We start from the raw sequence: 17,972 nt of genomic DNA, 5'->3' as shown, positions 1-17,972 counted from the left end.
GGAATTATACTCTATGTATGTACAATGTGTCAAAATACAGTCTACTATCATGTATAACTAAAAAAGAACAAATAATTTTAAAAAGATTTTTAAAAAATACTTCTTTTCCTTAATCATTTGGTTGAAAGGTCCCTGAGTCCCATGCAGGATCTCTATGTTTCCCGCTGCTTTTTCGGCATGTGATACATCACAAGCCTCAAACAGATTAGGGATAAGGGAGAGATTTATTATTTTTTTTTCTGAACAGATAGATACACAAGCCAAACTATTATGACAAGCTGATAAATGTGGCTTTTGCGAAAGCTTTTCTGCTGTAATAATACAACTAACAACAAGGAGGCGTGCTGCCAGCCTTCATGGGTCAGGAGGCGAGTTGGCTGGGAACAGACACAGCCTGCCAGAGGCTCCAATGTGGCCTAATGAGCCAAAAGAAGAGTCAGCCTTAACATCGACTCAGGAATGGTGGAGGCCCAGATTAAAAAATAATGCCATAAATTGTGGACTAGACTTAAAAGTGCTTCTTCGGCATAGATAACATGTTTTGTGACCTCAGTTTTATATTTCAACACTTCTGCTCTATAATAATCTCTCATTATAAAAATGTACTGAATGCACTGCCAACTTGGAGACCCTGGCTTTTGTATAGAGAGTTACTAAAACCTAATGTGGAAACTAAATTTGATATCAATGGAAATTATGTAGATTGGGGGAAAATATTCTAAGGCAACATCCCCTCTTGTTGCTTGATCTCCTTTCAACCAGAAGGAATTCAGAAAGGTTCTCTGGACTTTTCACAGATTTTTTTTTTTTTTCAATACTAGAGATTGAACTCAGGGCCTTGCACATGCAAGATGAGTGCTCCACCACTGAGCTACATCTCTAGCTCTTTTTATTTTATTTTGAGATAGGGTCTGTCCAGACTGCCCTCCAACTTGCAATTCTTCTGCCTCCACCTCCTGAGTAGCTGGGTTATAAACGTGTATTCCTACACCTGTCTTAGACTTTTGCTTGATTGTTAAGCAATAGTTAGAAGGTTTTAGAGCTGTTAAACTAAATTTTAGATCATATAGGAATTTTATACACTGAATTTGGAGTTTGTTCTGTGAGTTTCAGGCTGGTTTATTTGCTATTCTGAATGTTTGGTATGTTCCAAATTACAACTAGAAAAATCACACTGATTTTTTTTTTTCCAAACAAGTATGATTTTATATATCTCTACCTCTTTTTCAAAGACGGACATGTTACAACAAAGCATCAAGTATTCACAAATATGGGTTAGGGTTATGAAAATGAGCAGAATGCTTATGTAATCAAAATAAGAAAAAAGCATGAAGCACAACATCATAAACCATAATGATCATGCTTGGCTTCTAACGAAGGAGAAACTGCTCTGAGAATATGGCCCTGACCATCTAGTGAAACAATATACAATAAGCACTCCCACCATGAGAAGGAGCCCCTGGGCAGCACTTCCTGGTTAACAAGCCTTTATATAATGCTTTCTGATTTACAGTCACTTAACATATTTATTGAGCATCCAGTCTAAACCAGTATGAAGTAAGGCGTTGTGAAAGATATAACTATGATGACATCTCTTGACTCTTACAGAGCTATAATTCTTTGGAAACAATCCACATTAATCAGAGAATATACAACAGTTTAACAGCTAGTCAACAACAGATAGGTATGGTGTGGACACTGAATACAGAAGGGATTTGAAAGAGAGAGAGAGGTGAATGAGAGGGAATAACTTACAAAGGAGATTCTTAGGTAGGATGTTCTATATGGGCTGCAGGGGTCCCAAGAATGTGAATAGAAAAAGGAGAATTAGAGAATTAGAGAACCAGTCCTCCCTCTCTACTCCTGCTGCCAAAACTATTATATACATATGCTTTTCAGTAAATTCATCCCAACATGGACTAAGTATGTGCAAGGTGGGAAGGTACCAAAAAATAATTTAATTAATTAAAAGCAAGATACCACCTGTCACCACAGCACTGATAGCCCAGTGAGAGCAGTGTTGGGACAGCCAGATCATGCAAAGATGACTCAAGTGGTGTGAACAGGATACCTTACAAAGGTAGCCCTGGGAACCTGAGGCTGGCTTTAATTAACATTCAGGAATTTGATTGGTGCACATGGGCAGGGAGGGGCATTGTAGGTAGTGGCTCATCAGGACCAGAGACACAGAGGCAGCAGAGTCCAGCATTTTCCAGGACTATGACAGAGTTCTACAGTCACCCAGGTCTCCTTTCACTTTCAGGAAACCTTATTCTGTCTGTCGATCTGCTTTTCTCCCCTGAAGTCTGTGTTGGATCTTTGAGCCGCAGTGCCTAGCAAGGGCCGGAGCACATTGTTAGCACTCAAGAGAACAGGAAGGGAGGGAAGGAGACACTGAAGGAAGGAACAAAGAAATGATGGTGAAAGGAAGAGGGAAGGACTAAAGCAGAAGGAAATGCTGTCAAGATAATTTCAGGCCATGAAGAACTTTCAGCCTCATATTTGGACCCCAAAACCTGATTAAAGTCTTCCTACAATAAGTTAAAGAGGAAAAGTTTAAAATGAAACTAAATAGCTACCAAAGGAGGGGAAAAAAAAAAAAAACACTCTTGGCTCTTAGCTAGGGATATGTTTATTTTCATGTATTTACTCTAGTTGTGTTTGTCACTGTAATGCATTTGCTCCCTTGGAAAGACGGCTGGGGTGGGGGCTGGGCGATTGCAGCCTTTGGCTTGAGATCCAGAAGCAGGAAGGACGTGCACTTTATAATACATACACACAAGCCATAAGGTTTGCAAATGATCTTATATTTGCTCAGTAGCCAAAAGAGGCAAAGAATGAGAATAAAAACAAATGTGTTTTAGCAATATCAAGTCCAACTCTTCCATCTTCCCCAGGAGGAAAATGTATATTATAAAACACTAGGGCTCTAACAACCTCACCCGACACAACCCTTGAGTTGGAAATGTATGAGTTATCTTGGCTAGAGACAAAAGTTCTCTCATCCTTCCATATCACCCAGATGTCCATTGCAAAATGGGGTTCTGGAGAATCACAGCATTTCTCTTTAAAACCATGTATATTAGGAGCAACTTCTGTTCCTTTTCTTATCTAGCAGCCAAATGGGCTTTAACTATGTATCTGGATGAGAAAGTGCCTCTTTTCAGGGTCACACATTTCACTTTTAGTTGAAGGGCATTTGGGATATTCATTCAACAAATATTTATTAAATTCTTACTCTGTTCTAGGCACTGCCCCCTGGACTTCATAGATGAGCAAATTAAATCCCAGAGAAATTAAAATCCAGCCCAATGTCATACAACTGGAAAACAGTGGGGCCAAGATTCAAAATTAGTAGTTCCATAAAAAATAAAAGGGATAATCTATAAAGTAGGATAAAAAATTATCTCAGAGGCAATGATACTGGTTGTTAGTTCTGCTGCCCACAGCATGACTCTCTCTCTTACTAGGACAGGATCCTTTCCTGACCTGAAGCCCTATCCCCAGCCCAGAGATGGAGCCTAGTTCTGCAGCTATTTGATGTTGGCAGTTATGTCATTATGGCTTTTGCTAATGATGGTGCATGAATCGATGTCACCTAGTGTTCTACAGCTTCCTCAATGCCCACAGTTCTGATATCCCTCTTTTTGCTCTTAATATTCAGTGTCTATCTCTGTGTCTACCTGTGCTTCTCTCTCTGATTAATGTTAAGCAAAACAATTAGATCTTCTATTTCCTACAAATAAGGCCCAAACAAAGGCAATGATAGAATTTGGTAGCATTAGGAAGGCTTTCTTTTTTTAGCTGACAGGGAGAGAAGGTCCATTGGAATGGATGCTGAATGGAAGATGAAAAGTTAAACTCAACTCTATGGATTGGAAGGTTTAAGGATTTGGAAACATTAATCTGGTCAATCATTACCAACTTGGAAACTGAGATCATTTTTATAGGCTTAGTTGACAATGGAATGAAAGGAAATCTCAGAAAGTGCTTAATACATTAGCTTCACTGGGCAAGGCTGAGAGTGATTCATACTGCTCACCTGTATAACTGCTCAGAAAAGTTATCCCTGTGGCTCACAGTAGAACCTGGTGCAACCATCGGTTTTATACCTTGAATGCTGGTACCCAGACCATCCCTCCCACATAGCAGACAGGGTCACTTCATAGAAAGCTGAATGAAGAATTTTGACATGTTTCTTTATCAGAAAATTCCTTCTATTCTTCATTATCTGACTCTAAATTCCCAGGGAGCTAGAGACAAACCTCATCTTTTCACAATGATCCCCATCAATAGAATAGCACTTCTAACCCTGGATGGAAATTAAAAATCATTTAAAGAATTTTTATAATATTTCTAATGGCAAGGATCCACCCCCACATTTATGTATCTGCATGTTTTTATTTTATATTTAAATTTACCAGCTGATCCTGAAGGGCAGGTAAGGTTAAGAACTACCTCCTTAACAGAAAGAGGAATAAAATCACACGATCATGTTAATAGATACAGAAAAAAATTCAACACCTTTCATGATTAAAAAAAAAAAATTGGAATAGAAAGAAATTTCCTTAGGAAAATAAACACCATATTTGAAAAGCCCACAGATAATATCTTACTCAGTGTTTTTTTCTCTAAGATCAAGAACAAGGAAAGGATGCCCATTCTTGGCACTTCTGTTCAACATAGTAATGGAACTCCTAGCAGGACAATCAGACAAAAAAGAAAAAAGTAAAATCATCTCCGTTTGAAGATAGCATATATTACATTGTAGAAATCTCTAAAAATACAACAAAAACCTATTAAAACTAATAAAAACTTTGATCAAATTATAGGAAACAAAATCAACATAAAAATCAGTTATGTCCCTATACATTAACAATGAAGTAAACAGAAAGGTATCTGGGAGAATAGTACCATTTACAATAGCATCAATAAAATAAAATACATAAATAAACTGAAATAATTAGATGAAAGACTTTTTTCACTGGAAATGACAAAACATTGATGAAAGAAAATAAAGATGAAACAAATAAGTGAAAAAATATTCTATGTGCACAGAGTGGAAGACTTAATATTGTTAAGATGTCCATACTCTACCAAATGATCTATAGATCCAATGCATTTTCTCTCAAAATCCCAGTGGAAGTTTTTTGCAGAAATTCGAAAAACTAATCCTAAAATCCATATGGAACCACCAAGTCCCCTGGAGAGTCAAAGTAATCTTGAGAAGGAAGAACAAAGCTAGAGGCACCATACTTCCTGATTTCAAATATTTGACAAAGCTACAGTAATTATAACAGTATGGTAATAGCATAAAGACAGATGTAGACTAATGGAACAGAATAGAACATCTAGAAGTAAACTCACACAGTTGTCAACTAATCTTTGACACTGTGTGCCAAGGATACACAATGGGGAAAGAACAGTCTCTTCACCAAATGCTGTTGGTAAAACTGGACATTCACATGCAAAAGAATAAAATTGCACTCTTATCTTTCACCATGTACAAAAATCAATTCAAAATGTATTAAAGAAATAAACCTAAAGCCTGAAACTATAGAAAAAAACATAGGAAAAACATAGGAGAAAGGCTCCATGACATTGGTTTTGGCAATGATTTCTCAGATATGACACTAAAAACCACAGACTACAAGAACAAAAATAGATAGGTGGTACTATATCAAATGAAAAAGAAGGATCTTTTTCATTTGATATAGTACCACCACAAAGGAAATAACAAAGGGAGTGAAAAGACAATCTACAGAATGGGAGAAAATATTTGCAAACCACATATATAACAAGGGGTAATATCCAAAACATATAAGAAACTCCTTCATCTTAGCAGCAAAACCCAACCCAATTTAAATATGGTTATGGTTTCTGAATAGACATTTATCAAAAGAAGACATACAAATGGACAACAGGTAGATGCAAAGATATTCAACATCACTAGTCATCAGGGAAATGCAATCAAAGCACTATGAGGTATCATCTCATACCTGTTAGGATGGCTGTTATTGAAAAGAGAAAAGATCTGTGTTGGTGAGGATGCAGAGAAGAGGGAACCCTTGCACACTATTGGTGGGAATAAAAAACAGTGCAGACAATGTGGAGAACAATTGGAGGTCCCTCATCAAAGTATTAAAGATAGAAATATTAGCTGATCTGGCAATCCTGCTTCTGGGTTCTTACCCATAAGAATTGAAATCAGAATCTCAAAAATAAATCGGAATAACATGAATACCATGTTCATTGCAGCATTATCCATAAGAGTTAAGATGTGCATACAACCTAAAAATGTCCACTGATGGGTGAGTGGATTAAGAAAATGTGATAAATTCATACAACACAATATTAGTCTGCTTTTAAAAACAAGGAAATCCCATTGTATGCAACAATACCGAGGAATTTTGAGGACACTGTGTTATAAAATATGCCAGTCACAAAGCATAAATATTGCATGATTTCACTTACATAAGGTATCTAGAATAGTCAAAAACATAGAAACAGAGTGGGGAAAGGTTGCTGGGGCTAAGGAGCAGGCAAACAGGGAGTTGCTGTCCAATGAATACAGTCTTAGATACGCAACCTGAATCAGTTCTAGACATTTGCTGAACAATGTTGTCAGTATACTTAACAATACTTAAAGATGAATTGAGTGTAAATCTCATGTTAAATTCTTAGTACAATTTTTAAAAAAAGAGGAGATATCATAGCAAAAAGAAAGTGAGAGGAAATTGGCTCTATGATTTCTCCCAGCTCAATCTAGGTCCAAATATGGAAAATTTTCTCAATTCTGTAAAGGCACAGTTACTTTCACCAATTTTGGTTCTGTGGCATAAAAATTAGGTTCCTGGGGCTGGGGTCATGGCTCAGTGGTGGAGCGCTTGCCTAGCATGCATAAGGCACTGGGTTTGATCCCCGGCACCCCATAAAAATAGAAATAAATAAAATAAAGGTATTGTGCCCACATACAACTAAAAAAAAATTTTAAAAAATAGGTTCTGATCTTTCTTCAATATTTTATATTTTTCTTCTTCTCCTTGAAGTACAGATTAAAGAAATGCATATGCCTTTCAATACTGCATAGATAGTTTAAAGGCAAATTAATCAAGCAAGCATTTGAATGTTTGCTCTGTGCTGAATGCTGTAAACACAAAAGAAGAGAAATTTTATGGCTTAATTGGGAAAATAAGGATTCCCCTGATTGATGTATAAAATGATGCTATCAAAACAGAAGTAAATATAAGAATATCAATACATAACCCCAATTCTATAGATATATTATTTTCAAAACTTGAGGGAAAATCTCTTATTTCTCAAAATATCTTGCATCTACAATCAGTAGAAACTCAGTGGCAGATTAATAATTTGGTAAATTCCAAATAATTTCACACTTTTGCCCCTTGGCATTGATATTCTTAGTTAGACTTACCAACTTGTCTAATACATATTAGCAGTACAAGAAATATTTATTGAATGAATTAATTAAAATTGAGAAAAAACTTTAGAAAAGCTTTTGAACAAACCAAATAAAGAATTTTTAAGTGCCCAGAAAAAAAATTAGAGTTACAAATTCTCAAAATAGCAAGTAAAGGTTACAGACACAAAACACATTTCCAATTATGTTTTATTATTACAAACTGGTTTATCAGATAAACAAGACTACAAATTAGTCCTAAATGTTCAGTCATTGGCTTTAGTTCATTGTCCTTCTGAAAGGAGATGGGACCTTGGAACAATAACACCCTGCTAATAAGATATATGGCCTGGAATATTAGAAGTCCTAGTAATACATTTAAACTAGGCTTTGACCCAAAAAGTAAAATAAAGGCAACCTCAAACTCTTAAACATATGTCTCAAAATGAGCATTCTCCTCTAACACAATGAAAAGACCACCTCATATAAATGACACAAGTAGTCAGGTCTATGCCAAACTTGTATATCTTTCTTTTAAACAAAAACTCAAACATTTCCAAGGAAAATAAGGCTGATAATATACAAAACTAGATGGTTAAAAAAAAAAAAAGATAAATCTTCCTTTGGTGCTCACTTGAGCTAAAAGTTTTAAAATTTTAAAAAATATCTTGTGAACCTTAATTTGCTGTTATGAGAGAGATGAGATACCTTATAAAGAAGAAAAATATGTGCTTAAGAAGACAAATCTCACCATTGACAATTTTGGCATTTATTATTCTACGACGTAGAGATCAGTTACTAACTTCTATATGACTAAAAGTATCAATATTTACATAGAAGAAAAAATATGTGTTATAATTAAAAAATATGAGAAGTTAGCATACTTTCCCTCACACAATTATTATGAAATAAGGAGTTTAGAATGATCTTCCCCATTCCTGTGGAATAACACTCCTTGGAGCTATTTATTTTATTTTATTTTTCTGTGCTTATATTGATACCATTCTGGCAGCCACAGCTCTTGGGAATAATTCCATAATCTTACTGGTTTTAGGTTCTCCCCACGCTGTGATGATTTTTAATCTCTTATTCATCTGATTATTCATCTCAAATTTTCAATTCAAAATTTATTAACTTTTCAAAAATGCTGTCATTCTTTGCAAGTGGACTTTTATTTTTCCTGTTTGGAAACATATGAAGAAGCCAAGCCCACTAATAGAATATTCATATGCTTAATTAATCTATAGTAGATTAATTATATAGATTAATCAACTAAATTAATTTGGCATATGAGAAAGCAAAAAGACATTTAAATCTTTCTTAGGCAGCAGCGCACAAAGGTTAACACTGTCCTTAAGAGCATATAGCTATCAGACTCATTGCCATCTCAAATGAGCTGCAGTTGCCCTCTTGACCTTGGTCTTGGCCTCTACCTACTGCAGTTGTACAGACCATGTTACTCTCAGTATGAAGTGCTTATGCATCTGGAACTCCTTATAGGCAAAGCTAAATTAGCCAGCTGAAGACAAACCTAGAGTTCTCATAGATAGCTCTTTGACATCAAATTTAAAAGAAAAGGATAGACAAATGAGTGTTCTCTAAGTATTATTTCAAAATAGTGGGAATGGTGAAGAACTAGAGAGAGAAGCAGCAGCTAGTCAAGTTGGTCCATTGTTTAATTCTCTTGGAATAAAATAAAGGACCATATCAAGTGCAAGTAGGTATAGTCTCTTTTGTAATTAACATAAAACAAAAGAATGATCTGTTATTTGGTGATGTAAGATTAGCAACAGCTGCATTATCTGAGTTAGTGAATGAAACTGAATATATTCTTAAAGAAATCAGTGAAGTTGGTTGTTGCTTAAACCTGGGTTGCAGACAAAGGCAATTATCAATACTCTTATGATAAAAGTTGGGGAATCACACATTGTCTTCTTTTTGTAAGCCTCCAAAAAAAGGATGGGGGAGAAGAATCCATCAGAGAACACAATTAAATCTGTTATGTAAGATCAGGGCAATCTAGCTCCCTTTATAGTACTAGCATATTGGGAATAGAATAATTATTATTGATAGACTTAAAAAATCAGACTGGAGGGTCTGAGGCTATAGCTCAGTGGCAGAGTGCTTGCCTAGCATGTATGAAGCACTGGGTTCGATCCTTAGCACCACATAAAAATAAGTAAATAAAATCAAGGCATGCTGTCCATCCTCAAGTACAAAAAAAAAAAAAAAGAAAGAAAGAAAGAAAAAGAAAAGGAAAAAAAAGAAATCATATGGGAGAGTGACCTAAGAGATCATATGACCAGGACTGGAAAATTGACCTGGCAGGTTAATTTGCAGATGGATGGGATTTAGTTGGACTGAATTTGAATGCTTACTATTAGACTACCATGCACATTGTAATTAATTGCTGAGCCTCTAGGGATACATATATTCATAACCTCTGATCATTCCCAAAGGTGTAAGGTAAATGAATTAAATTCAGATGTCTAAATCTGGAATGGAGAGATAAGAGAGAACACATTATTTTCATTAAGCCCATTTAAAAATGAATAAGAAAACAATAGAAGATCATTCAAGCAAACTATAATAATCATTTCAATTCTTTACTTTCCCTGTGTCTCCTAGTTTTTCACGTAACATGTTTGCTTTCCCATTCACTGATTGACCAGTGGCTTAGTTTAGCCAATAGAATATCCACAAACAAGCTTGGAATGGGCATTGGGAATTGCTCTCTCTTGCACCTCTTCTATCACCAGCAGAACTGGCCTAGGCTAACTTGTGGAGGATGAGGAACAAATGGAGCAGAACCCAGTTTCCCATGTTGGCTCAGGTGAAGTCTGTCCAGATCAGTGGCAGTAAGTGGATATGTGATTGAGCCCATCCAAGATCACAGAACCATCTAGCCAAGCAATGTGAGGTTTAGGAGTTGTTATGCAACAGTCTTGGGCTACTAGATAAATGGTATAGCAATTAAGAGCTTCCATTAGCACTAAGGATCTAGGAAAAATAAGACTGTAAAATCGATGGTACTGGTTACTGGGAAAGAAATTAGAAAACTTTTGTATCAAATTGGTTTTAAGTCTTGAAGCTGAACACAGACCTCAGAACATATCTATTTCTAAAGTACAAGAGTCAAATATGTTCTAAATCCAATAGAGGGATAGATCTAGGGCCATATTTAAGCAATGTTTTAATTACAGTTAAGTATTAACAAGAAAATACTAGAATGTTTTTCATTTTGTTTTACACGCATACTTATTTTTCATCTTTCTCACTGCTTAGAATTATATATTTTAAGGAAAATTAAATTTTGTAATAAAATAATGTAACTGAAAAGTTTGATGCTAGCTCTCTCCACAAACTGACTTCTGAAAGCTTAACTTTTTTTGGAACATGAGGCTGGAACCCCAGGAATTGCTGTTATAGTGGAAGAAGATTGTGACTGCCAGAAAAATACCAAGAAAACAAATAGCTTCTTAGGGGCTTGACAACTTAGGAGATGATGAAGATTATTACATTTCCTCCTAAGACCATGAGTAGAAGCATTTAAACTAATTAGGCTGAAGACTAGAATTCATGCCAAATGAATATTTGATTATCTATAGGTACCAAATGAGACTTGTTCCACATGTTCATTTCACATAAACAAAGAAAATACAGAGGTGAAAATTCTATTTACAAAACCTGTGAATTGATATGAAATATCAGACAGAGAGAGAGAGAGAGAGAGAGAGAGAGAGAGAGAGAGAGAGAGAAAACGTGCGTACATGAGCGCGCACGCCAAGGAAACACACAAACATTTGGGAATCTCTGATTTCAAATATAAAAATTCCACAGCAAAGAAAACTGAATTTTTATTGTGTAGGGCTGTTTCTGGGTGAGTGGGCCTGACCAGTGTTCACAGAGAGCCCCTATAAGAGTGAGTTCTCTGCAACAGCAGGTTTCAGACATTTAAAAAAATGATACATTTTTCTTTTATTTCTTTTTTTTTTCTTTTTTTTGGGGGAGTACTGGGGATTGAACTCAGGGGCACTCAACCATTGAACCACAATCCCCAGCCCTATTTTATATTTTTTATTTACAGACAGGGTCTTACTGAGTTGCTTAGCACCTCAAGGTTGCCAAGGCTGGCTTTGGCCTCTTGATCCTCCCATCTCAGTCTCCCAAGCTGCTGGGATTACAAGTGTGAGCCACTGTGCTGAGAAAAAATGATACATATTTTCTATCATGGCCCAACACTCACACATACACACGCACACATGTGCACAGTGTATATATTTGTATGTATATATGCATGCCTCATTTTGAAAATACAACACACACAAGCTTCTTGAATTATAGCTGAAACTATCCAAGTTGTCTAAGGATAGCACATTTTGTTGCTAAATTATCAAGTGCATTCTAAAAATAAGAATATACTACATAAGAGCCAAGTTATTCTAAAAGTCAGCATTGCAACATCTCTGAACATTTAATTGCACAACATACTTACATAGTATTATCACAAGGGCATTTATGTAATCACTGTAAATCTTTTAATTGTCTTGGAGATGCAGATTTTCTAGAATTGCTACAGAGGCAATAACTCAGTCTTGGTTTTGCTCATTTTAAAACCTGTAGCTGTGAGATTTGTCATTAGGGTATAATGAACTAATGAAGTCTTATCTTGGAATGATGTTTGCAGAAAGCCCAGTATAATCATGGACTGAATGGCTGAGTCAACCTATATGTCATTGTTCTAAAGAATATTGAAATCAGCACAGCTCAGCCTAAACCTATCAACATAAACCCTACTGAGCAATGGCATTGAAATATGCAATAAAGCACATACAAACAGTCCCTTCATGATTAAAAAAAAGAAATTCTTCTCTGGAGATTGCTCCAGAGTTTAATGATGGTAACAAGTTGTAATTTGCTAAAGAATGACTAGAATTCTTTTAAGAGTATGAAAGTATCCATGTGTGTAATGTATTGGTCCACATTAAGTACCAGCTGTCTGGAAATAAAGACACACATTAATAGTTCTTTATATTCTTGCTAAATTTGGAAATGTCATCTATTTGGCAGATTTTTTCTTCTTCAAAATCTTAAAGAATGGGAATTCCACTCTTTTCTTTTTATTTCTTGTGCAGTTTAGTATGAGTTTACTGAATACATTTTCTCATATTTAAAAATAAAATGAGACATATCCTCTATGTGTATATAATTTAAGAATTTAAATTCTACTTGCTCAATACATTATAATATATTTGGAATACATTATGAACATAGGAAGCTGATATCTTCTATGGTATTTTCATAAAATCCTAACAACTAGAGCTTAATTTACTAGGTGGCAAAATTTGTTATTTCTGATTCTCACATAGCATCAATATTTTATTATTTGTGGAATGATAGAATTTTACTTGTGATTTTTAGCTTAATTCTTTTTTATTTATTAATTTTTGAGAGAGAGAGAGAGAGAAAGAGAGAGAGAGAGAGAGAGAGAGAGAGAGAGAGAGAGAGAGAGAGAATTTTTTTAACATTTATTTTTAAGTTTTCGGCGGACACAACATCTTTGTTGGTATGTGGTGCTGAGGACCGAACCCGAACCGCCTGCATGCCAGGCGAGTGCGCTACCGCTTGAGCCACGTGCCCAGCCCTAGATAAATTCTTAAACTGATTTTTGATGTCTCAGTGAAAGATTCTAACACAACGTATTATTCATATTACTGAGACAATATGAAACTTTTTGCACATTTCTTAGTAGTTCTGTGACACACGTTTTGACTCATTCCTACAGAATATTCATGGATGCTAATTTGAGAAAACTAGACAGCAGAAACATTCCAAATTTGAACACTTGTATGATTATTATCAGTTACATTATCTCATGTAGCATTACATATTGCAGATTTAGGAAGTTTTTATGCTCAGGATTAAGAAAACAAATGAGTCATAGGGAAGAATTATCTAACCTCTCTTTATCAATTCAAAAGCCTAGTTGATATGAAGCTGGTATCAAAAAAGACAAAACAAACTTTTCAGTGGAGACAATCCAACAGACCTAATACCAGAACTGATCTGGTATCTTGCAGGATAAGTCTTTTGGTCGCATTTCTCAAGGTACATTTACAATGCGAACTGTTTGGAACCAAAATGATTTCTAGCTCTCAACAGGTTCATTGAAGAACCATCTATTAAGCTTCTAATATCTGTTAGACTCTGCAGACCCTGTGCAGAGAAACAGAAAAGAGGAAAACTCAGACCCTGATCTGAAGAAATTCCCATTGTTATTAAAATCAGTTGACATCTTCCTGAACTGCTTTCTGCTGTTTGTGTATAGAAAGTCTAGGAGAATCAGCAGATGCATTTTTTCTTCTGTTTCATGTTTTTATAACAGTGATTTTGATCAAGCCTCCTTCTTGCTGCCTTTAACACTTTTCACTGTCAAATAAAGTATTGCATTAAAAAAAATATTACCATGGCACTTTGTATTTTATAGTTTGGAAACAAACCTAGTCATAGACCACACTGCTCAAGAAGCAGTTTCAAATTATTATTACTGTTAGCAAAACATTTCCATTCTAAGGCTCAGGCCTTTTCCTTTCAACTTAGAAGCCAGTAGTATGTCCAGCCGTCTTCTTTCTGCCTTTGTCTTCATGCTGTAATTTCTACTGACATTGCTGTTTTCCCTCCATTCGTTGAACTGATTAACTTCTGGTAGAACATTTATAAAACTAAACCAATATATCATTCATTTGCAAAGTACCAGGTAATAACGTACATTCAGTTTGTTAATAATGCCAATATTAATGCTACCATTGTCACCTTGATTGTTAAAAGGATGAAAAAAAAATACAGTACATTATGGAGCTAATGATTCTAGAACCATTTCAAATAATAAGTGTTCCTTCCAATTCTAACAGGAAAACCACAAGATTTCCTTGGCAAATGAGATAAACTGCATATTGCTCATCACAGAAGAGTGTATAGATACTCAGCTGGAGAGGAACATAAGAAAGAATCTCAAATTTAATTCTTTGCACTTCCTTTCATTCATCTAGACTTGTGAGCAACAAAAACGCTCTGTGTCATCCCGACCACAAAAATGTGCCTTCAATGGACTACCCCTGGTTCTCACCGAGCCCTTAGTGGGTAAAGGACTTACTTGCTGCTGAGGCAGCGTCTCAGGGAGTAGGAGGCCCCTCCACCACAGGTGCGTGAGCACTCACTCCACGGGCCCCAGGCGTCCCATAGGCCATCGCGGTCCTCCTCGGAGCGTGCTGCCCTGGAGCTCTGCCAGAAATGAGAGGATGGTCAGCATCTTGTCCGCATGGAACCCAGAAACACGCATCCTGAAATGTGGGTGGCTGCATGTCTGTAGTAGTGGCCATACTGGAAGTAAAAACCAGTATCCAATTTTTTTTTTCTTAGTACCTGGGATTGAGCCTCAGGGTCACTTAACCACTGAGCCACATCCCCAGCCGCCCCCCTCCCACTTTATTTTTTGGTATTTTATTTAGAGACAGGGTCTCACTGAGTTGCTTAGGGCCTCGCTAAGTTGCAGAGGCTGACTTTGAACTCCTGATCCTCCTGCCTCAGCCTCCCGAGGCATAGGCTACTGTGCCCAGCTCTGTATCCCATTCTTAACAATTTAATAATGTGTCTATGTTTGAGGGGAGGAATATTCAAATATCCTGGGCTATAAAAGAAGAGGACAAGAGATTGCACTAAGGAAGCAAATGAAAAAGAAAGCCATAAATTGCAATCTGGGCTAAAGGAAGATTGATTACACTGAAGTCACAATTTTGCCCTGGGTGCATGCATTTATTCTTTCTCTCTTTGTAAGAAGCATCTGCTCTACAGGTATTCCTGCTTTGAGAAGCTTGACATGTGCATACCTGCACTGCTTTCCAAAATCTAACCATATGTTCTTCAAGACTCTTTTTATGAAGCAATTTATTCTTTTCAGATTGTTAAATGGAATGATCATATGAGATAATTTTAAAATTGCAGGGACTGCTTGTTATTTACAGGCTTCCTAGAAAAATCTGCATCTGCTGTAAGGATAATTATTATTATACACAGGTCTCAATGTTGCACTTAATATTTCTCATAGAGATGAGAAAATGATAGCATTTGTGCTACAGCTAATTAGAACAAGTTCTGGAGCTAGAAACTCAGTTTGGGTATGGATTCTGTTTTTTATTATGTGTCCTTGAACCAAGTAACTTACCAACACCCTTTGCCTCAATTTTACTTTTGATAAAATGGGGATGATATTATAAGCATGCCAGTACATGTACCCAGACCCTATGTAGGAGAACTAGCTAAATGAACTTAGCCCCCAACTAGTCCCAGAGTAAGGGATTGATTTTTTATTTTGCAGTAATGGACTGCTTTATAAGATAGTTTATATAGGGCTGAGTTGTTAATTGACTTCTCCTTGGATATTTAAGACCTATACAAATAAAATCAGAAACTTGGCTTACAATTTTGTATAAATGGTTTTCTAACTGATACTTGGTTCATTTAGATTCCTAAATCATTTGAAGGGGAGGTGGGAAAATACGAACCAAGGAGCAACTCAGCCTGGGGTGGGCCAGGGGTTATATGGGCTCCAGAGCCTCCTAGTTGCCTAAACTTGGGTACCTACAAAACCTCTTTATTCTTGTTTTCTTATAAAATAGGGACAATAAAGGCAGCTATAATGCTGAATCCTTGTGAAGATTAAAAGTGTTAATATACAATAAGCAAATAAGGTGGAAGCAACCCAAATATTCATGAATAGATGAATGCATAAACAGAATATAGCATATATATTCAATGGACTATTACTAAGTCTTTAAAGAGGAAGGAGATGCTGGATTGCTGGATATAGATTCACATACCTGTGATCCCAGCAGTGTGGGAGACTGAGGCAGGAGGATTGAAAGTTCAAGTCAGCTTTAGCAATTTAGTGAGGCCCTAAGCCTAAGGTAAAGGCCCTAAGTGAAAAAGGGCTGGGGATGTGGTTCAGAGGTTGAGCACTCCTGGATTTACTCTAAGTACCAAAAAAGGAGGAGGAGGAGGAAGTGGAGGAGGAGGAGGAGCAGGAGCAGCAGCAGCAGCAGCAGCAGCAGGAGTAGAGATTCTGGCCCATGCTACATCAGGAATGGACCTTGAAGACATTATGCTAAGGGAAGTAAGCCAGAAAGCCAGACATATCAGTCACATACTATGTGATTCCCCTCATATGAGGTGGCTAGAGTGGCCACATTCATAGACTAAGAAAATAGAATGATGCTCACCAGGGGCTGGGGGACAAGGCATGATGAGTTGCTGTTTAATGGGTACAGAGTTTCAATATGGGAAGATGAAAAAGTTCTGGAGATGGATGGTGGGTGGTGAGGTGGTAGAACAATGTAAATGCTCTTAATGCCACTAACTGTATACTTCAAAATGGGTAAGAGAGTAAATTTTGTTAAGTGTATTTTATTACTTTTATGTATATAAGTACATACATTTTGAAAAACACTGCATACACATGAGTTGCTATTATTATTCAACATTATTTGATGATATTAACATCATTTGTAAACATACATGTGCTCTCTCTGGAAGGTTACAGGGATGTATACTGGTAAGGCATGTGGATTTCTTCTGTTGAATGTACCAGAGTCACTACAGTCTTTTTTTTTTTTTTTGGTACCCAGGATTGGGATTAAACTCAGGAGCACTCGACCACTGAGCCACATCCCCGTCCCTACTTTGTATTTCATTTAGAGACAGGGTCTCACTGGGTTGCTTAAAGCCTCACTTTTGCTGAGGCTGGCTTTGAACTCAGGATCCTACTCTCTCAGCCTCCCATGCGCCAGACATGCGCCACCGCACCTGGCTAAATCACTGCACTCTTAGGGTATCATCTCGTTGAAATCCCGACTTTTCTACCATGTTACCTTGCAGCCACCTGTGGTATTACATCTCCAGGGGCCTGTGAGTTGCCAGCAATATTGGGTTACTATAAAATGTGGCATATACCTGGTAACCCCAAAGTCTATCCTTTCTATAGGAATTATTTATTGAGCTCCAAAGCCTGAAATTTAGGATTAATAAAACCAATCTGTAATCATTATAATGCAAAGTACCCTGGTTTTTAGAAGTTAACTAGTGAGAGAGAAAGTCCTATGCCATTGAAGTATATGTACTTAAGTCTCTTCTTCTGAAGCCCATTAAAGTCACTCCTCAGATTTGCAAAAGTTTACTGTACATCTCCTGATACCCTTTGTGTTTTCTCTGTGTGACTAGAAGATGGAACTGTTGACAGAGGCTCAGTATTTTCCTGATGAAGTTACTATTTGTGTGACAAACATATATTGGTATAATGCCATTCTCCTTGTTTATCCAAATTCAAAACGACTGAGATGAAACCAGTATCACAAAAGCTAGGGTTTGTGCAGTAATGGAAGTGTGATGAGTGAATACAAACTTTGATGCTATTCAATTAAAACCATACCAAAAAATCCTACATGGAGCATTTATACATGAACTGTATTTCCCTGTAAAATAGGAATACAAGGATGCCAAA

The 17,972-nt window shown here is 36.5% G+C and overlaps 1 protein-coding gene across 4 annotated transcripts in view; it reads right to left on the bottom strand.

Moving 5' to 3' along the window:
• Adamtsl1 (ADAMTS like 1) overlaps window positions 1-17,972 on the bottom strand; it is an 876,927-nt gene that overhangs the window by 310,346 nt on the left and 548,609 nt on the right. For all 4 annotated transcript variants that reach the window (XM_078047684.1, XM_078047686.1, XM_078047685.1 and 1 more), the window contains one exon: window positions 14,574-14,701. In XM_078047684.1, coding sequence (XP_077903810.1) covers window positions 14,574-14,701 — 128 coding nt within the window. The remainder of the gene's footprint in view (window positions 1-14,573; window positions 14,702-17,972) is intronic.

Source organism: Ictidomys tridecemlineatus, chromosome 4 (genome assembly GCF_052094955.1).
Source record: "Ictidomys tridecemlineatus isolate mIctTri1 chromosome 4, mIctTri1.hap1, whole genome shotgun sequence".
In the NCBI taxonomy this organism is placed as follows: Eukaryota; Metazoa; Chordata; class Mammalia; order Rodentia; family Sciuridae; genus Ictidomys; species Ictidomys tridecemlineatus.
Note: the sequence above shows the minus strand (reverse complement) of the source record. Positions and strands in the feature narration are given on the sequence as shown.